Below are 21,782 nucleotides of genomic sequence, written 5' to 3' on the forward strand. Positions count from 1 at the left end.
CTGCGCGGCACGGGTCTCCCCGTGTCGTGCATCTCCTGCGCGGCACGGGTCTCCCCGTGTCGTGCATCTCCTGCGCGGCACGGGTCTCCCCGTGTCGTGCATCTCCTGCGCGGCACGGGTCTCCCCGTGTCGTGCATCTGCTTCTCAACACAGATTGTGTATTTCCTCCGCACGAGTCTCCTTATATTGTGTATCTCCTCATCTCGGGTCTCCTCATGCCGTGTATCTCCTCATTATTGGGTATCTCTTCCATGTTACGTATCTCTTCATATCATGTATCTCCTCTTCACGGGTCTCCTTATATTGTGTTTCTCTTCCACATTATGAATCCACGTCACGAGTCTCATATCCTGTATCTGCTTCTCCTCACAGGTCATCTCATATCTTGTTTCCACATCACAGGGCATTTCTCCCCATATTGTGTATCTCCTTCACCTCACAGGTCTCCTCATGTTATGTGGATCTTCTCATATCATACACCACCTTCTCAGCATGAGTCTCCTCCACCTTACAGATCGCCTCCTATCGTGTATCTTCTTTACGACACAGGTCCCTTCATATCGTGTATTTCCTCCATGTCTCAGCCTCCTCATGTCGTGTATCTGCACATCATGGCCTCCTCATATCGTGTATCTGCTTTTCCTCGTATTGTGAATTTCCGCATCATGAGCCTCCTCCGCGGCTTTTCTTCTGTTCAGTCACTTTGCATAAACATATTTTCATTATCTTATGTTACATCATGGCTTATCCTCTTGTCACTACCAAAGCAGCTGTGAAAATGGTGACTGTTATGTGGTATCTGTCAGCGCTGTAATAACCGGAACACATCTGGTGCTTTTCATGAGGCGGTGTTGGGTGGTCTTGTATCGTTCTCTGCGCCTCCTTCTGTTACAGACCCTCAGTCCAGCTCCAGGGAGATGGAGAGAAACAGCAGAGTTTTGAATGCAGCTTTGGAAGTGAATGCAGTACAGAAACCTAAGTAACAATCTCTTGAAGATATAGCACGTAACGGGATGTTTAGTGGTGGAGCAGAGCGGCGGCTCAGATGTATCTCCTCCCTCAGCTCTGGTATACAGTATAATGCTGACCTGTTCTTCTTGTTTCCAGGAGGACCCATCCGCGTCCAGTTGCCAGAGGTCTTGACCCTGGAAGAGGTGGTCCAAAAGAACCCATATGTGACCAAAGGAGGCCGGTACAAGCCACCTGACTGCGAGTCTACGCACAAGACCGCTATCATTATCCCTCACCGCAACCGGGAGCAGCACCTTAAATATCTTCTGTATTATCTCCACCCCTTCCTGCAGCGGCAGCAGCTCAACTATGGGATCTACATCATCCAGCAGGTAGGAGTGGCTGATAACACCGAGTAATAAAATCAGAAGAGATAATGCAGGGAATTGCATATCTTAAACTTGTGTTTTAGCCCTCTGTGGCCTGAGCAAAATACCCCCTCTCTATATCCTCTAGCAGGGTATATGGGCAGGAGAATAACCCCCTACCCAGTATCATCTAGAAGGGTATATCGGCAGGAGAATACCCATTCCCTGTATACCATATTAGGATATGGGCAGGAGAATACTTCCTCCCCGTATATTTTACTAGGATATATGGACAGGAGAATACCCCCCTCCTTGTATCCTTATAGCAGGGTATATGTGTAGAGGATACTGGGAGGGGGCTATTCTCCTATCAGGGTATATGGGCAGGAGAATAACCCCCTCCCAGTATCCTATAGCATGGTCTATGGGCAGGCGAATATGTCCTCCCTGTATATTCTACGAGAATATATGGACAGGAGAATAACCCCTTCTTGTATCCTATAGCGGGGTATATGGGCAGGAGAATAACCCCCACCCAGTATCCACTAGCAGGGTATATGGGCAGAAGAATACCCTTTCCCTGTATCCCATAGTAGGATATATGTTCAGGTGAATACCCTCCTCTCCGTATCTTCTTCTAGGGACAGGAGAATAACCCCGTCCCAGTATGCTCTAGTAGGATGTTTGGGCTGGAGAACCCCCCCCCCCCCCCCCCTTCCCCATATCCTCCAGCAGGGTCTATGGGCAGGAGAATACTTCCTCCCCGTGTATTCTACTAGGGTATATGGACAGGAGAATAGCTCCCACCCAGTATCCTCTACTAGGGTCTATGGGCAAGAGAATACTACCCTCCTCATATCCTCTAGTAGGGTATATGGACAGGAGAATACCAGCTCCTTGTATCCTATTGCAGGGTATATGGATAGGAGAATAACCCCCACCCAGTATCCTCTAGTAGGGTTTATGGGTAGGAGAATAACCCCCACCCAGTATCCTCTAGTAGGGTTTATGGGTAGGAGAATAACCCCCACCCAGTATCCTCTAGTAGTGTATATGGACAGGGGAGTCTCCTGTTCTCTTTAGTGTCCGATATTCCACTCCTGCGAGGCGTTCTAGCTGTCAGCGATGTCACCGCATTGTCACTCAGGATTATCTTACAGTTTAGCGTCCTGGCAGTAGTGTAAGAGAATCGTTATAAATAGGTCCTTCCTCGTAAATATCAGTACCTCCTATTACCTGGAATGCAGGAGTCTGAAACGCGTAGATCTGAGCAGCGAGAGGCACATGGCCATACCTACCGCTCCAACAATGTATAGTAGCTCTAGGAGATTAGGCCTCACAGTGCAAAGTCTATCATCCTCCATAGATAAGCGGCAACAGATGGCCTTGCAGCCGCTCATCACCTGCTTAGAAGTGGCGCACACAGTTGGCATTGCTGTATAGGCACTTTGGTAGCACATCACCTGACTTTTTGTATCCTGTGCCCGCTTCCCCTTACAAGCTATCGGGAATGGGCACAAGTGTACTAGTCTAGTATGGGATTACTCCTGAGAATAGTATATTGGGTGACTGCTATTTAAGAGATTGCGTTATACACAAGGGGGGGGTAATGTGAGTTTTTTTTGGGGTCCCCTCTGACAAATATTTCTCTTGTGTTTTCAGACGGACAATTACACCTTCAATCGGGCGAAGCTGCTGAACGTCGGCTTTAAGGAGGCGATGAAGGACGAGGACTGGGACTGCATGTTCTTCCATGACGTGGACCTCATTCCCGAGGACGATCGCAACTTGTACACCTGCGACAAGTTTCCAAAACACGTGTCGATCGCCATGGACAAGTTTGGATATAAGTGGGTGCCGCGCTTCTGTTACTGATGGTTGATTTCTGTACGTGTGTTCTTGCTATCGGCTACTGCGACCACCCTACCACAATGCACAAGCCCCCCGGGGGAACAGTTCTCTTATAGACTATCAGTACATTTATGTACGCTGGTGCTGATTTCCCAGCATTACCTTCCAGTGTTTAGTGTTTCTTTACAGGGAGGGAAGCGATTTCTAGTCAGAGCTGATGGCCATATTAGCCTCCAGCTCGCCCCCCTCTGCCGCCGCCTCCAGCTCGCCCCCCTCCGCCGCCGCCTCCAGCTTGCCCCCCTCCGCCGCCGCCGCCTCCAGCTTGCCCCCCTCTGCCGCCGCCGCCTCCAGCTTGCCCCCCTCTGCCGCCGCCGCCTCCAGCTTGCCCCCCTCTGCCGCCGCCGCCTCCAGCTTGCCCCCCTCTGCCGCCGCCGCCTCCAGCTTGCCCCCCTCTGCCGCCGCCGCCTCCAGCTTGCCCCCCTCTGCCGCCGCCGCCTCCAGCTTGCCCCCCTCTGCCGCCGCCGCCTCCAGCTTGCCCCCCTCTGCCGCCGCCGCCTCCAGCTTGCCCCCCTCTGCCGCCGCCGCCTCCAGTTTGCCCCCCTCTGCCGCCGCCGCCTCCAGCTTGCCCCCCTCTGCCGCCGCCGCCTCCAGCTTGCCCCCCTCTGCCGCCGCCGCCTCCAGCTTGCCCCCCTCTGCCGCCGCCGCCTCCAGCTCGCCCCCCTCTGCCGCCGCCGCCTCCAGCTCGCCCCCCTCTGCCGCCGCCTCCAGCTCGCCCGTCTGCTAATGTCATCTTTACATGCTGTACTCAACTGGAGCCATCTCCAGACACGCTGCTGCAGCCAATGAGAGTGTCGAGTGCTATCATTGGCTGCAGCAGCAGATTTACAAGTCATTACATGGTTAATGCAGCCTCTGAACAACAGTACAATCTGGAGCCTTATAGTTGAAGGGGTGAAGTCTGCTGCAGGTCTGCCATCCCCCCACCCTGCAGCCTCAGGACCCAACTTTTCACTTGTTCTCACACCTCTTATGTTTCCCTTTACAGGTTGCCTTACAAGTCGTACTTCGGTGGGGTCTCTGCACTCACCCCAGAGCAGTACATGAAGATGAATGGATTTCCCAACAACTACTGGGGGTGGGGCGGCGAGGACGATGACATTGCAGTCAGGTAAAATGGACAGGTTGTGCCAGGATATGTGGCAACTGCCATCGTCATGTGTCTTTGACCGGGCAGCTCCTTATTGTAGTTTGTGTGCAGCTGCACCTCTGATGCAGCAGATTATGTCACCACTCGTCATCTCCACTGTTGACTCAAGGCACGAGCGGCAAAATCTTAACCCCTTAGTGACGTGGCCCTTTTTTTTCCCCATTGTTGATTTTTCCTCCCCACTTTCAAAAAATCAAAACTTTTTTTATTTTTTCCATTGTAGCTTTTTTTTTTCTTTTTTTTTTTTTTACAAGATTGATGTTTTTTTAGTGGTATTATTTAATGTACTGGAAAACTGTTAAATATTTTTAGGTGCAAGGAAATGGATAAAAACACAATTCCACCATCTTTGTGGGGGGGATCTTGTTTTTACAGTATTTTATGGGTCCGTGCGATTTACGGCGATTGCAAATTTTATAAACTACCTTGGGGAAAAAATACAATTATTTTCTGTCGCCATCATATATATATATTTGTTTTCTGTTAATAAAGTTGTGTCGATTCTATAAGCACTACTTTAGAGTACATACAACTTCCTGGTTGCTTTTTATCACTTTCTTTCCTTGGGGACAGGCGCCATCCTGACAGTGTTTCTTTTTTTTTCTTTCTGATTATGTTCACCAAGCAAGATAAATTCTGTATTATTTCGATAGATCACACCTTTACGGATGCAGCGATACCAAATGTTTTGTCTTTTTTATTTAATTACAATAAAGTTTTATTACTATTTTTTTTAATTAATAAAACTTTTTTCATATATATTTATATTTTTCCGTAGAGGATTTGAACTAATACAACAGTATTGCATTATACCGCGTTCTGATAGGCAGTCTATTCAGAAAACCATTGCAACCGAATGGCACATCTGGAACTCATTGCTGTGGGGGCCATTTGGGACCCCCGAATACTGATTGTGGTGTTTAAATGCCGCTTTCAGAATTGACAGGGGCATTTAAAGGGTTAATGACAAGGGTCAATGACACCCGCTGTGTATGGAGCAGAATCGGCCCCCAATCTGTTCTACGCATACTCTGCGCCCCCATTAATGTAAATCTACATCCTGGGGTGTTAAGGGGTTAAAGCGTGCAAGGAAGGTCCTGCACAGAGAAACGCGCTATACATGTATATATTCTTGTGTCTGAAGTATATCAGGTGATTGCAAAACTAGCAATTCCCCAATATACGCTTATTGCTAGAGCTGCTCCGTTCACAAGATGGCAGACGGGATGCTGGGAGGCACTTCTTCATCTTCTATACTGTTCTGTAGGGGATATTGGAGACAGTTCCTTCTGCCATAAAGATGAATGGAGCTGAAGCACGCACACATGACTGCCCTCCATTCATACAGGGAGGCCTGGGACTTCCTGTCTCTTGCTTGGTGGGGGTTTCAGCAGTCGGACCCCCAACAATGAGGTCTGCTGCTAACGTCTTGTGCCAATACCACAGGACGCTTCAGTGGTCTCATGGAGTCCGGACCTTGCCAGGTCAGAGGGCTTTTGGTGACACATGGGGAGGGGGGTGGGGGGGTTGTATTCTTATGGCTGATTGGTGTATATGGCAAGGAGTAAAATGCTCCCCCAAGATATAAAAAAAAAAACTTTGCACAACTTCTTGTTAAGAGGGTTATTCTCATCCCATAATGACCGCTGTCTTTTTTTCTCCCCTCCATCAGGGTGGCGCTCAGCGGTATGTTGATATCTCGTCCGTCTGTCAGACACGGGAGGTATAAGATGATAAAACACGGACACGACAAAGGAAACGAACAGAATCCTAAAAGGTAAAGGCGCTAAGAGGACATGGGGGTCCCAGAGCTGAGGGCTTCCTCAAGGGGTGAATGGTGTTATGTTTACTGAGAGCAAGCAGAGATCTTGAGACAAATTCTTAGAAGAGGTTTTTCTGGGATTATACCACTGATGACCTTTTTGGCTGCTGCATCACACTGTTGATTCATGTTCAGTCTGTGATTTATTAGTGTACCCAAGTCTTTTTCACATGTGCTGCTGCTTAGCCCAACTCCTCACATTCTGTAACTTGCATTTATTCTTGTTAAATACCATTCTGTTCGTTGCCGCCCACTGCTCAAGCATGTTTAGATTTTTTTGAATACTCTCTCTCTTCCCTAGTGTTAGCTATCCCTCCTAGCTTTGTGTCATTGGCAAATTTGATCAGTTTCCCCGCAATTCGCTCCTCCAGCTCATTTATAGAGATGTTGAACAGCACTGGGCCTAGGACGGGGTCTTGCGGTACCTCACTTGATACATTCTTCCACTTGGATGTGCAGCCATTTATGACCACTCTGAGTATGATCACTCAGCCAGTTGTGAATCCACCTAACAGTTGCCTTGTCAATCCCATATTTTGTCATTTTTTTCAATAAAGATGGAGAGATACTTTTTCAAATGCTAAAGTCAAGTTGTACTAGATCTACTGCATTTTCCTGATCAACCGGGTCAGTGATTCTGTCATAGAAGTAAATGGTGGATCCAGGAGACTACAGGCCTGTGAGCCTGACTTCTATACTGGGAAAGATCTTTGAACAAATTATTAAACAGCATGTATGCAAGTACTTGGATGAAAATGGAGTAATTAACCAGAGCCAGCATGTGTTTGTAACGTTCTCATCCAAGTACTTGCATACATGCTCTTTAATAATTTGTTCAAAGATCTTTCCCGGTATAGAAATCAAACTCACAGGCCTATAGTTTCCTGAGTTTACCTTTTGCCCCTTTTTTGAAGATGTGCACAACATTTGCCCTTCTCCAATCTTCTGGGACTTCTCCTGTTCTCCAGAAATTTTCAAAGAATGCGGCGAGTGGTTCGGCAATTAGTTGACTAGCAGGGGTTTGCATGAGCACCACTGTCACTTGAATCCATACCAAGCACAGAGCTATACATTGTATAGTGGCTGTGCCTGATATTGCAGCTCAGTCTTATTCACTTGAATGGGACTGAGCTGCTCTCATGCCATGTCACCGATGATCATGATGTTATGGTCCTGTGAAGATGCCACAGTGCTCGGCCGAGTGCCATTGCCTCTTCGATCAGCGAATAGGCAAAGGTCCAAAGCGGTGAACCCCAGACAGTCTTCTATTCATGGCCTATTCTGAGGATAGTCCTGGAAAACCCCCTTAATGGTTGCATTCTAAAGCATTCTGCAGCTTTCAAATATACTTTGTTTCAATTGCTTAATGTTTTCAATATCTCTGCTTGTTGTCAGTGAATGGGAACTGTCTCCTTTGTATCATGAGCCTGGAAACCTGACCTGACCTAGACTTGTGCTGCTGTAACAGTCAGATTTGCTGTGAGAGTCCTAGTAGCTGTTACAATGTATCAGTCTGGAGTCCAGAAGATTTTCTAGACTTGATGCAATTGTAACAAACCCTCCATTCCGAGAAGTCGGTGAGGACAGTTTCTCAGCCTCTCAAAATAACTGGTCTGATTTATGAATGTGGTTGTGCCTGGGCCTTATTGTAATAGTAGATTTCTGGGGCATAATGTCACATTAAGGGGTTGTACCGAAAAAAGACTTCATGTCTCACCACTGAGACTCCAAAATGGGAGTCTCGGTCCTTCTCATCCTCACTTTCCCACCCTCAGGGAGGAGGAGTTAAATGGCGCAGCAGTCGAGCATGCACAGCGCCGCTCCATTCGTCTTCAACAGGACTGCTGTTTATAGGTGAGCGCTTGTACTCAGCTATATCAGTCAGCCTCACTGAGATGAATGGAGCAGCGCCGCACATGTATGAGCACCACTCCATCCAGTCTCCATATATCACTGCGGATGAGTGCATAGAACCTGCAGTGATGAGTAGAGAGGAACACGGTACCCGCATTCTGGGGATCAGTGGGGTGTAAGTAGTGAGACTCCCACCGATCAGACCTACCTGTGGATAGGTGATTTTGGTACAACCCCGTTAAGTCTTAGGGCTCTTTTACATAGAAGATAATCGCTCAACAACTGTTTACTGTGAATGGAGCGATCGCCATTCACTGTGCTCCGCCTCCATTCACTGTGCTCCGCCTCCATTCACTGTGCTCCGCCTCCATTCACTGTGCTCTGCCTCCATTCACTGTGCTCCGCCTCCATTCACTGTGCTCCGCCTCCATTCACTGTGCTCCGCCTCCATTCACTGTGCTCCGCCTCCATTCACTGTGCTCCGCCTCCATTCACTGTGCTCCGCCTCCATTCACTGAACGATCATCAGAAGCAATTATCGCTATGACAACAGGCGCTCGACAATTGGGCCTTGATAAAGAGCGCTCAGACCTATCAAGCAAAAGCATCAAAATAATAAAGGGTGTGGCAGAATTTTGGCGCATAGTAAAAGCCCATTTACACAAGATTATCGCTCAAAATTCGTTCAAGTAGGGGGTCTAAAGTTAAATGAAGGTTTTTGAGACAGATGAGGCGCTGTGGAAGACCAGCGGGCTGAAGATGCACTAAACATTAAGTTTGCTCTGTCTGAATATTGGACAGCATTCGTAAATCTGCCCCATTGTTCCCATTCACTGACCGTAAGCAGAGATCTTAAAAATGATGAGAAATTGATGCACAAAGTACATTAGAAAGCTGCAGAACCTTCCAAAATACGACGGCACTTTCATCTCTGAATGTTGGTGGAACAGCAGCGTGTTCTCCGCAGAATGAAGCGTAACGTGGCAGCCACCGTAATATCAGTAGGCACGAACAATCAGAGTTCACCCACCCACCCTTCTTCTCGTCTCTAATGGAGGAGCGAGCCTGAATGTGAGGGGTCCACCTCCCCCGCATCAGCTTATCTGGTCCTTTGAAGACTGGCAGTCTCGCTTTGTCGTGCGTCGCACTATAAGCCGGGCGCCATGAACTGTCGGCGGTGCAGCTATAACCCGAGAGCTGGCAGGTTCTCAGTATTTACCGTCTCATTACCTGTGATTACTTTGAGCTAATTTTCCTGTTCATTGTTTGCTGCCTGCGACAGGGGTACAGGAAGAACAACAGGGCTTAGTGCCAGGGTACACGGGCATGCCCGCCTTGTTCCTTGTAGTGTTCTGGGCGACGATCAAAAAAAAAAGTCAAACAGGATTTGGTTAAATAAGCAGAAGATGAGGCATCCTCAGACTGCGATGTATCCGGCTCTGCGGGCACACGGTGCCAACATCACAGCTCTACCGAAGAAGGTCGGAAGGAGTGTAAGGGTTTGTCTGGGACTCCAGGCATTAATTTTCTATTGATGACCTTTCGATCAGCTGATTCTTGGCACCGCTATCAGTACGGACAGCAGAATGTGCCATCATCACCGCTGCGGCCCGGGTTGGTAGTGTAGGTGTAGCTCCCATTGAATGTGCCTGCACTAAAAGCCTGGCCCGCTGCAGTTATTGTAGTATGCTTTCTGCACTGTCCGGGAATGGCTGTGATTGGTTCATCGAGTGCTGGCTCTGATTGGCTGAGCCGCGGCACTCAAGAACCAATCACAGCCAGCTCTTCCTTGATGTTGGGATTTTGAACCTCCAATCCAGGAAGCGCTGACAAGACTTCAAACAAGTGTCAGGGACCTGCGAGGAGAAGTGCGGTGGACCAGTCTGCGGCTGTTGGGTGATGTATTTTTTTAATGCAGCTAGGGCTTATTTTAGGGCTTTCACAGTAGGACTTTCTACTGTAAAAGATGCATCACACTACACAAAAAAACATGTTTTCATGCGATGCAACAGAAAACCCACAAACTTCCTGTCCCTTATTAGTCCGCCATCTCTGGGAAAGCTGCGTGATTACCAATATAGCTTCCTCTGTGGTTGTCACCCAACTTGCCCAAGCATCTAATTATTTTTACGCCTCAACTAGTACTATACTGCCCGGGGCCTTCTGACAGGGAAGCAGTGTGGGGTTTGTATGCACTGGTAGTACTACACTGCCCGGTGCCTGCTGACAGGGAAGCAGTGTGGGATTTGTCTGCACTGGTAGTACTACACTGCCTGGTGTCTGCTGACAGGGAAGCAGTGTGGGGTTTGTATGCACTGGTAGTACTACTCTGTCTGGTGCCTGCTGACAGGGAAGCAGTGTGGGGTTTGTATGCACTGGTAGTACTACACTGCCCAGTGCCTGCTCACAGGGAAGCAATGGGTGGTTTGTATGCACTGGTAGTACTACACTGCCTAGTGCCTGCTCACAGGGAAGCAGTGGGTGGTTTGTATGCACTGGTAGTACTACACTGCCTAGTGCCTGCTCACAGGGAAGCAGTGGGTGGTTTGTATGCACTGGTAGTACTACACTGCCTGCTGACAGGTTTGTCTGCCTGGCTGTAGTATAACACCCGATGGCCTATTAGAACGCCTCGTCCTGTCCTTGAAGCTAGGACGCCCTGTTCTCAGTACAGGCTTGTGAAGCGTTGGCGTGGCGCCTGCACAGAGGGTTTCACATCACGTCCCTCATGCTAAGCCCTTTGTTCTGCTCATTTGACTATGTGAAAAATGTCGTCTTAAGAGATTTAACGAGAAGCGATTACCAATAACGTGATGGAGCCGATCCATCCACCCCCCCCCCCTCACCCCCGCAGCCTCTCCAGCCACCTTCAAGAAGTGCTGCAGCACAGTTATTTCCATACGGGCATCCTGGGTGAGCGGGTCCTACCTCTGCTGCCCATATATGAGAGATCAGTAAGGTTCCCCTTCAATAGTGCGCTCCCTCCATCGCTGCCTATCTGCCCCCGTTATTTCTATAGGTACCGGCTGTAGAGAGATTCTCGTCCTCTATACCCAGAGATTGTCAGCTCTTCTGTTACTCTCCTATTAAACGCGGTTATTACAAATGCTCTTCCCGCGGTCAGACCCCCATAACTCCCTTTTAATGACATTCTGATACAGACATTTGATATAAATGGAAACAGGAACTCAAAAAGTTTTGCAGCACAACTTCAAAAATGTTCCCCCCTCAGTGGTGATCCATGTGGCCCCCTTTGTCCACACATGGAGCTTGTAGTTATGTACCTGCCGTGCACATTGTAGTGTAGTCCGACTGACTGATGCAATGGCTTCTGGGATGCCGCAGATCATGGTGGGTGGTATGAAGACTCTTATCACAAGGTCCGAGGAATGTGGAGGCCAAGGAACAAGTTCACCATCGTCACCACCGGCATGTCCCATCCACTTGGCCTAAGGGTGCTATTACACTAGTGCTGTAATTGCTGGGCCGCACCTGCGCTTGTAAGGTGCAGCCCGGCAATTGTGTAATAACGCTCTAAGACAAGAAAGACACTCAGCAGTTTTGTTTAGACGCGAAGGCTGAAAATTGGTTCTGACCACGTCTGTGTGACACAGGTGCAGGGCTCGTTACATGACGCTGCACTGATACACTGTTACGAGTTCTGCAGCAGTATCGGCAGTTGCATAACCTCAGGAAACCCTTTAAGGGTAAGCTCACACATGGAGGAATTGGTGCTGATTTACGTTTGGATCCACAGCAGAATTCGTTGCTTTAGTTGAAAGGGTTAAATCCGCTACGGACTCAGGTGCGTAGTGCACAATATGCTGCGGATTTTAGCCGGATCTGCACCGAAATACACAACCTGTGAACACACCGCCCCTCCGAGGACACTTCACACGTAGCGGATTTGGGTTGGATATTGATGCTGATTGGCAGAAAATGTCACCCTTTTAATTGGAGTGAAGAGTGTCGCCGATTCCGGTCACCATTTCTGCGGATTTTCGGCTATAGAAAATCTGCGCCAATTCCGCCTCCCTGATGTGGATCTGTGTCAAATGTCTCGTCAAATTCCAAATGTAACACTCTGATTTCACCCCCCTCATGTGAAGAGGCGAAATGACTCTGCAGCATTTCCTGGCCGTATGAACATCCGCAGTGTGGAGCGATATCTGCCAATGCCGAGCCCTGATTGTATATTGGCAGGCACACAGTGGACAAGGCTCCGCTGAATAGAACAGCTGTCCCGCCCCGCGCGAATGATAAGCAGGCGATAGAGTCAGAAAGATAAGGCAAAAGCACTACCTACCTGCCCTGCTGGCGGGTAAGTGACGGGGATGCTGCCAGTATGCATTCAGGACACGGCAGCATTAGTAGATATCATCCCAATGATGTAGACTAGAGAAATGTGTTGCAGCTACCCTAAGGCCTCATGTCCACGGGGAAAATCAGGCCTGCTACGGATTCTCCATGGAGAATCCGCAGCGGGTCCCTCGTGCCCCGCGGACATGAGGCATAAAAATAAGAATAAACTCACCTCTCGCCCGCTCCGGATCTTCTCTTCGCCGCGGCTTCATCTTCTCTGGATCCGGGTGGTTTCCATAGGCTTCTATTTTCGTGCGGGTCTCCCGCGGGGACGGCTCCCGCAGGTTTCTATGGAAGCCGTTCGGATCCGCAGGAGACCAAAATAGGAATATACTCACCTGCTCCGGATTTCCCCTTCTTCGCTGCTTCATCTTCTCTCCCTCGCGGCCGGATCTTTTTTTCTTCGGGCCGGCGCATGCGCGCGGCACGCAACCGACGTGCCCTGCGCATCCGCCGGGCCGAAGAAACAAGATCCAGCCGCGACGGAGAGAAGATGAAGCCGCGGCGAAGGGAAGTTCCGGAGCGAGCGAGAGGTAAGTTAATTCTTATCTTTATACCTCATGTCCGCGGGGCACGAGGGACCCGCTACGGATTCTCCATGGAGAATCCGGAGCGGGCCTGATTTTCCCCGTGGACATGAGGCCTAAGGGTTTGGTCACATGACGGAATCCACAGCAAAATCCGTATCTTGTCTACCGTTACATTAAATGGGAATCGGCGCCATAGTGTAGTCGGCAGAGATTTTTCCACATGTGTACTCGAAATCCGTACGTGGGCTAAATAAAAACAATGCTACTTCTGGACTAATCTTCGTTGAGAAATTCACGTATGAGTTTGCTTATTGAAAATCCGCGGTGGATTCCGCCGTATGAACCTACTTCTCAGAGTAAATCTCTGCAGCGCGTCTCTCTTCTCACCTCCGTCTCATCCACTTCTCGTTTCAGGTTCAACCTCTTGGCGAAGACGAGACGGACGTGGAAACAGGACGGGATGAACTCTCTGCAGTACCACTTCCTCTCCAAGGAGCTGCACCCCCTCTACACCAACATCACCGTAGACATTGGCACAGACAAAGGCCTGAAGCCGCACACGTGAGACCGCCACCTCGCCCGTCAGCCAGCTGTGCCCTATCCTCCTGAAGCCCCTTCTATCGGACCCCTGTGGGCGGGACGACGAGAGGTCGCCGTATATCATTATATTTTCTCTCCTTCTACTATACTGTAATCAAGAACTACAAAACCAAAGATCCGATCCAGCGGCAGCCGCAACAGCATCTCCGGCCTGTAGAGGTCAGCGCACTCAAACAGCCCCGAGGTGGACATGGTCATAGCTGCGGAGCACTTCCTCGCTGTGGAGGACCTTCCATCACTCAGAAGAGAATTTGGCTTCTAGAAGTGCAATTTCTGGTGTTTTCTTTGACTTTTTTGTTCTTTTAATGAGGATTTTACAGTTATTTTTCCCTTTGAATCTAATGCGACCTCTGAGTGGACTGACACCGTCAGACTTGGGAGTTTCATGTCTTGTTTGTTTTTGTTTTTTTTCTTTTTGAGAAAATTAAGAGACTTTTTATATATTCTTGGACCTCGTAGTTAAAGGGACGCGCAGACACTTGAATTGAACAATGACCAGTATTAATCCAAAGTGCCTTTTAATGCCAATCCGTTGTGTGGGATGTAAGCGCGGACACTTTTATGATCCGACCAGCTCTGAGAATCTCACAGTGAACACATATTTGCTTGTTTTTTTTTTTGTTCTTTTTGAAATGTGAAGATGATATGAATCCTTTCTGAAATAAATAGCTCTATACTTCCACCTGCCGCTTCACATCTGGAGTCTCGTTTCTGTTGCCGGATTCCATTTGACGAGGCAGCAGCCTCTCCAGTGATAATACGGGGTTAACCACACTCTCTTTTGTTGTATTAGTTTCCTTGCGCACTTTGGAAGTGTCCCGGCCTGACCGCGTATGACGCTCTGAGAACCGCGGTCAGGCCGGGAAATACTGTAAACTACAACACCCAGCCGGCTGCGAAATCATAGTAACATAATATGTTAGGCTGAATGAAGATCTTTCTTGATCCAGAGGAAGGCAAAAACCCAAAGAGGCAGAAGCCAATTAGCCCATTTGGGGGAAAATTTCTTCCCGACTCCATAATGGCAGTCAGAATGATCCCGGGATCAACCTCTGATAGTTCCTACCTGTCTGTAAGACCCAGAACTACAACCCCGCTGGTCACCTAATGTCTATATGCTGTAATATCCTTCCACTCTAGGAAGACATCTAGTCCCTCTTAAACTTCACAATAGATTTTGCCATCATCACGTCCTCAGCCAGAGAGTTCCACAGTCTCACTGCTCTTACAGTAAAGAACCCTCTTCTGTGTTGGTGATGAAACCTGCTTTCTACTAGACGTAGAGGATGCCCTCTCGTTACCCTTGCAGTCCTGGGTATAAACAGATCATGGGAGAGATCCTTGTATTGTAGTTATTTGATCGCCCCTTAGCCATCTTTTTTCCAGGGTAAATAATCCCAGTTTGGATGCCTCTCTGGGTATTCCAGTCCCGTAATTCCATGTATTAGTTTAGTTGCCCTTCTTTGAACCCCCTCCAGCACTGTAACATCTTTCCTGAGCACCGGTGACCAGAACTGTACACAGTATTCCATGTAAGGCCTGACAAGTGTCTTATATGAGGGGCTGCTGATAAGTCTTTGGCTTTGTGTTCTTTTTTTTGTTTCTATGGTACCGAATGTTACATCACATGAAAGCCTTATGTGTCTATTATATGTTTTCAAAATGTTGTGTTTGTAGCTTATGGCAATAGTGATCCAGGCACACGGGAAAACAAAATGGCGGAGTCTAAGGCGACATTCACAGCAAATGAGAGCAGAGGAGTGATCAAATTCTTGTTTCTGCAAGGAAAGTCCACGAAGGATATTCATGGTGATATGTGGCAGACATTGGGGGATCAATGCCCTTCATATTCTACAGTTTAAATTTGGCAAACCCAGTTCTTAAGCGGGCCACTTCAGCACCAATGATGAATGTCCTGGACGACCGAGAGAGGTTGTTGTTCCGGAGATCGTCAATGCTGCGCACAACCTCATACTGGAGAATCGGCGAGTTTCAGCTGCAGGAATAGCAGACATCATGGGGGTTTCTGGTGAACGTGTTTGTGTCATTATTCATGAAGAAGCTATCTGCAAAGTGGGTTCCCAAATGTTTGACAACAGATCAGAAAAGCATGTGAGTGAAAACTTACTGGTCCATTTGTCAGCGTCTCTGGACTGATAAGAACTTCCTGGATCGACTGGTCACTATGGATGAGACCTGGATTTATTTGTATAACCCTGAAACTAAGGAGCAGTCAAGAGTTGAAGCACAGTGGTTCTCCTCGCCCAAAGAAGTTCAGCCACTAAGGTGATGGCGTCTGTGTTCTGGGATAAGGAGAGTGTGCTGCTAGTGGACTACCTTCAAAATGGTTCCACCATCAATGCAAGGTATTACATTGAACTTCTGGACCAATTGAAGGCAGCCCTGAAGGCCAAAAGGCATGACAAGCTGTCCAAAGGAATCTTGTTCCTGCAAGACAACGCCTCCGCTCACACTGCACAAGCGACCACGGCAAAACTGGTGGAGCTAGGCTTCCAGCTGGTTGACCACCCACCTTATTCACCAGATCTAGCTCCCTCCGACTATCATCTGTTTCCAAACCTGAAGAAACACCTACAGGGTACCAAATTTCACACCATTTTTGATTCCATGGCTGCTACGGATGACTGGTTTGAGGCACAACCGAAATCCTTCTTTTTGCAAGGCTTACAGAGCTTGGAATACCGATGTAAGAAGTGTGATGACATCAGTGGAGAGTATGTGGAATAAATGTAAAGTTTCATCTTCCCATCTCGTTTCTTTCTGGGTAAAGTCAAAGACTTATCAGCAGCCCCTCGTATAGTGGGAGAATAATGTTCTCGTCCTTCGCCCCTATGCCTCTTTTAATGCACCCCAAGACTTTATTAGCTTTTGCAGCAGCTGACTGGCATTGGTTACTCCAGTTTAGTCTACTATCCACTAATACCCCCAGATCCTTTTCCATATCACTTTTTCCTAGCGGTACTCCATTAATCGAATATTGGTGACATCCTTTTCTCCTGCCCATGTGCATAACATTACATTTATCCACATTGAACTTCATTTCCCATTTTCCTGCCCAAGCCCCCAGTTTGTCCAGGTTCGTTTGTAGCCACACATTGTCCTCCGTTGCATTAATTACCTTGTATAATTTCATATCATCTGCAAATATTGATATTTCACTGTGCAGCCCCTCTATCAGGTCATTGATAAATATGTTGAACACAATGGGGCCTAATATTGTCCCCTGTGGCCCCCACTAGTGATGGTGGCCCAATCAGTGTATGAACCATTTATTACCACCCTCTGCTTACTATCTCTGAGCCAATTCTTTACCCAGATACACACGTTTTCACCCAATCCAAGCTGTCTCATTTTGTATATTAGCCTATTATGTGGCACGGTGTCAAATGCTTTAGAGAAGTCCAGATATACGAGATCGATAGACTCTCCCCAGTCTAGCCTAGAACTTACTTCATAGAAGCTGATCAAATTGGTCTGACCTGATCGACCCCTCATGAACCCATGCTGGTGAGGTCCCATTGTTCTCCTTGAGGTATTCTGGGATGGCGTTTCTCAGAAACCCCTCCAATATTTTTCCATTTATTGAAGTGAGACTCATGCTGGCAGTTGTAGTTCCCCCACAGTTGTAGCCTTAAGCTGAACTAGTAGTCGCATCTGAACTCTCCTAGACTAAACACTGTTTCCTGGTATCTCCTGCCGTCTTTTATAGTCCAAGTTTTTATGACTGTGTTTTTGGGGACCCGCCATAGGTCTTTGAGGCGTTCCAATCCACAGTATACCCTGACTTGCCAGACGTCTTGGGATAGCAGTAAGTAGGTTGATGATGAAGTGGCGTTTCCTCAGGTGACGTTCAGGACACCCTCACCTGTATAAGTTGTGAGATGTTATCTTGTGAGTGAGGTTGAACACCGGCCAGCGGCTCATGGTGAGGCGATGTGAATTATCGGAGTTGGATCGAGGCGTGATAGTGGGTGCCGGACGGATGGGGCATTACATTTCCAAAGTTGTGCGGGAATTCAACACACCTTCATCCATGGTGTCACATGTGTATCAGGAATACCTTATTACCATCCATAGTGGACAGAGCAGTGGCCACACATGGGTGCTTAGCATGGGTTGGGTCCACTGGTCTGCCTAAACACAACAGTGACTGGTGGCCACTATGTTTCACTGCTTGGTGACCATTTGCATTGGGTTAAGCTGCATTGTGGAGAGTTCCCATGAATGGCGCGGCCTCCACGTTTCCTTCATATGAGCCCAGTCAAGCATTTATAGGATGTGGTGGAGAGGTCTGTGCGCACCCAGGATCCTGCTCCGTGGTGTCTGTAGGTGGTCTCCAGAATAGCTCAACATCCCTCCAGGCATTTTATGTCCTCTTGTGGAATCAATGCCTTGTCAAGCTGCTGCACTTCTCTGGGCTGGAGGCACTCCTACCCAATATGTGCTATCATTCACGCCATACCGAGGGAGGGTGTTGCTGGACGACTCCTCATCCTTGTAGCTACAGAAAGTGTGCAGAGAGCTGAGGGTTACAGAGTGCGTCAGATGACACTGCCACACAGTGGTCGCAGCAGCTTACTGCACCGTATGTCACTGTACTTTACCATGTTATACGATTAAAAGTTCTGCAGGTTTCCAGTACAGTTTTTATACCTAACCAGTTTCATGATCTCTGCTTGATGTCTATGAATGGAGATGTCTTCTGTCTTATGAGCCCCAGTAAGGAGGAGGGGAGTCGGGAGACTCAGTGCAAGGAGGTGATGTGCTATATGGGAAAAAATCCAAATCTCAAGACTAATATGGAAGATGAGGATCTAGCACACTGGGGCGCACATGCCGGAACAAGAGGGAGCACCTTGTTCCCCTTCCAGTCTCTTCCTCATCCGTGCAGAAGTCCTTTATTTGCTCCCATTCCTCCTGCCCCTGTGGTGAAGATTAATATCAACCATGCAGAATGAGAAAGAAAAACAAGAATGCCCATTGTGTCCAAAAATGATCCCAGATGGGCCCGTGTGCTTGGCCGCTGGCGTGGGCCCGGGTGCGGGCCACTGGTGGTCAATGACCTGTTTTGAGCTGAATGGCACTTGGGCGCAAGAAATCCGTACCATAATATGCAGATTTCAAGACCGCTTGTGGAACAAAAGAAACATGTCGCTTCTTGCCGGATCCCTGTTGAGAATTCCGTAACTGGCTTTGCTCCATGAAAATGGCCGTGTACATACCCCTAGGGGGTGCTAATATGTGGGCGTCTCTTCCCGGTAGAAGACCTATGCTGTTTGTGATTCAATCACTATGACGAGCCCGGGTACCGGCCGCATGCATCTTGTAAGGGAGAGGCGCTCGTCTTATAACAGCCTTAGGCCGTCTTCACACACGCTGGTATTCTGCAGCATTTCTAGTACAAGCAGGTCGGAGGGGTTTAAAAAATGTCCTTCACATGGGGCCGAAATACAAAGATTAAATCCCGCAGGTCGCAATTAAATACATCGGAACCATTTAGGTGTGAAATTGGCCGCTGTGGATTTAAAACGTATTTGCTGTGGAAAGTTCCCAACCAGTACGCCACTTGCGAAGGTAATCTTAACCCCTTAATGACCGCCAATATGCCTTTTGACAGCCTGCAGCTGCAGGACATGTGTGAAGGGAGATCATCGGTTTCTTAGAACAGACACCCAGCGGCAACAGCTCTGATAAGCCACGCAGCACATCGGAGCTGTTAACTCTTTTAAATGCCGTCGGGAGTCGTGCGAGTATCATGGCAGCCGGGAGCCCTCTGAAAGGCCCCAGGGCTGTCGTAGCAGAATGTCCTGGGGTGGCTTGATAGACTGCCTGCCCGATAGCAGTATGATGTAATGCTAAAGCATTACATCATACTGCCGGCACGATCAAAGAAGATGACAAAAAATAACGTACAAAAATTAAATATTTTTGAAAAAAATAGTACAGCAAAAAAAACTACACAAGTTTGGTATCTTAGTAATCGTACTGACCCATAGAATAAAGTTAGTGTCATTTTTGTCGCAGTTTGTGCGCCGTACAAACAAGACGCACCGAAAGATAACGGAATTTTTCTATTTTTTTTTACATTTCTCTCCCCTTAGACTTTTTAAAAAGTTTTTCAGTACATTATATGGTACATTAAATAGTATCACTGAAAAATACAACTCATCCGCAAAAAAACAAGCCCTCATACAGCGACGTCGATGGATAAATAAAGGAGTTATGATTTTTTTTTAAAGGTGTGCAGAAAAAACAAAAATGCAAAAACGAAAAGTCGCTTTGTCACTAAGGGGTTAAGGTCCTGTAAATCGCTGTGAGCATTCCGCAATGGAATACCCACAGCAATGCCTAATGAAATCCACCGTGGCCAAAGGTTGAATTCTGCAACGTGATTCCGCAGACTAAATCGATATGTTGCGGAATCAGAAGCCGCAGTGTTTTTAAAAAAAAGTCACATTCATCGCGTAAAATATCCGCACCCTGTGGAGGGGATTTCTTTAAATCCTCCTCTGCGTGGCTTGTGCTGTAAAAGCTGCAAGATTCCCACTGCGATTCCGCAGCAGATCCTTCCTGTGTAAAGGCGGCCTTAGTTGCAGCAAAGGGTTAATTCTTCATCTCCGCCCCGGATAATTAGTAGAGAGACTCTGCCCGTTTACATGCAAGAAAAACATTCATTATCTTAGAGCAGCTGCAGCCACATCCTCTGCAAACATCTCATTACTGTAATCATCCACTTGTTCCCCACAACCAGAGCTGCTACGATGGGGGCGTTTACTGGTCACATGATGCCATCGTGGCCGCACTAGAAGGTATTGCTCCTACCCTCCAAGTTCCAGTCCCCGAGTCGTCGTCGCACGTCAGATGCCACATAGATCTGCATCCTGTTGCCGGGGTGTCAGTCTTCACTGTAACTCTAGCATTCTATTTATGAAGCAGGAAGGTGAGGCTAAACAGAGGTGGGAGAAGAGAGAGAAAGGCGCCATGAAAACCAAACACATTTGCGCTGTGCATTAGGCGCGCAGTAGTAGAATACATTGATTTCTATGGGTTCGCTCACATGAATGTATTTCGCATGTGCATTTCGTCTGCGCAAAAAAATGTGCAGCATGTTCTATATTCGTGCGTTTTGCACATAGTAAAATCTTTAATTGCCCATTGAAATCAGTTGGAGCATGCTTGTGTGAAAAAAACACTAAAATATGCGCACAAATATACCCCCGCTCATCGTGCGAATGCGCACATTAATAGGCTTACGTCTGTGTGAAGCCGGCCCAACCCCTTAGCAGTTGCCTATACACTTTTTGACGGTGGTCATTAAGGGGCTTCATTCTGATGCAATCACCATTGTACAGTGCTGCAGCAGAAGCCCTGACAGGAGGGGTGGGTCCTGCCGCTGCCGGCTGACAGCCCGCCACTTGCTGTAACAGCAGGAACCGTTGAAAAAACACAGATCCCCACAGTTTAACTCTTTACATGCTGTAGTCCACTGGGAGTGTGGATGAGGTGCTATATGCCACCCGGAGGCTTGCAGATGATCTCTGGCTCTGCCAGGTATGATGACCTATGAGGCCCAGCCTCTGGCTGAGCTTTGTAAACTTTATTATACACTGCTATACTGAAGTATTTCAGTGTATTATAAGAACAATGAAATATGGTGAAATTCAAGTCCCCTAGTGGGACAAAAGTTTTAAAAAAAACTCACCACAAATTTAGTATCACTGCTTTATATTGACCCAAATAAAAAAAAGTTAGTACATTATTTACCCAGCATGGTGTAAGCCGTGAAAAAAAATTACAAAAAAAACCCATGGAGAAAATTCCTAATTTTGCCCATTCATCTTACAAAAAATGGAAGAGAAAGCAAACAAAAGCTTGTATGGATCAAAAACTGGTACTCTAAAATGTATCCAGCGAAAAACCCCTCTTACAAGAGGGGGGGGGGGGACCAAAATGTGGAAAAAAAAGACGTACAAATTTAACATTACTTATTAACATTTTGTTTTCCTGCACCAAGCCAAGATTACGAAGGCTCACAGGTGTCAGGATGATAGATACCCTCAGAAATGACCCATTTTACAAACTACACCCTTTATGTATTCACTGAGGGGGTCAGGAGTATATTGATCCCACAGTTTCTTTTCAGGAGTTAATTCAATTTAAAGGAGAAAAAAATTTAATATTATTGCAAACTAGCTTACCCGTTGCGCGTTGCTGAG

The 21,782-nt window shown here is 47.7% G+C and overlaps 1 protein-coding gene across 3 annotated transcripts in view; it reads left to right on the forward strand.

Annotated features, from left to right (window-relative positions):
* LOC136631987 (beta-1,4-galactosyltransferase 3-like) overlaps positions 1-14,227 on the forward strand; it is a 51,978-nt gene extending 37,751 nt beyond the window's left edge. For all 3 annotated transcript variants that reach the window (XM_066606506.1, XM_066606509.1, XM_066606507.1), the window contains exons 3-7: positions 1,108-1,343; positions 2,982-3,169; positions 4,216-4,338; positions 6,050-6,154; positions 13,360-14,227. In XM_066606506.1, the coding sequence (XP_066462603.1) occupies positions 1,108-1,343; positions 2,982-3,169; positions 4,216-4,338; positions 6,050-6,154; positions 13,360-13,510 (803 nt within the window). In that variant the 3' untranslated portion in view covers positions 13,511-14,227. The remainder of the gene's footprint in view (positions 1-1,107; positions 1,344-2,981; positions 3,170-4,215; positions 4,339-6,049; positions 6,155-13,359) is intronic.
* The last annotated feature ends 7,555 nt before the right edge of the window (positions 14,228-21,782 follow it).

Source organism: Eleutherodactylus coqui, chromosome 6, assembly GCF_035609145.1.
Source record: "Eleutherodactylus coqui strain aEleCoq1 chromosome 6, aEleCoq1.hap1, whole genome shotgun sequence".
NCBI classification, from domain to species: Eukaryota; Metazoa; Chordata; class Amphibia; order Anura; family Eleutherodactylidae; genus Eleutherodactylus; species Eleutherodactylus coqui.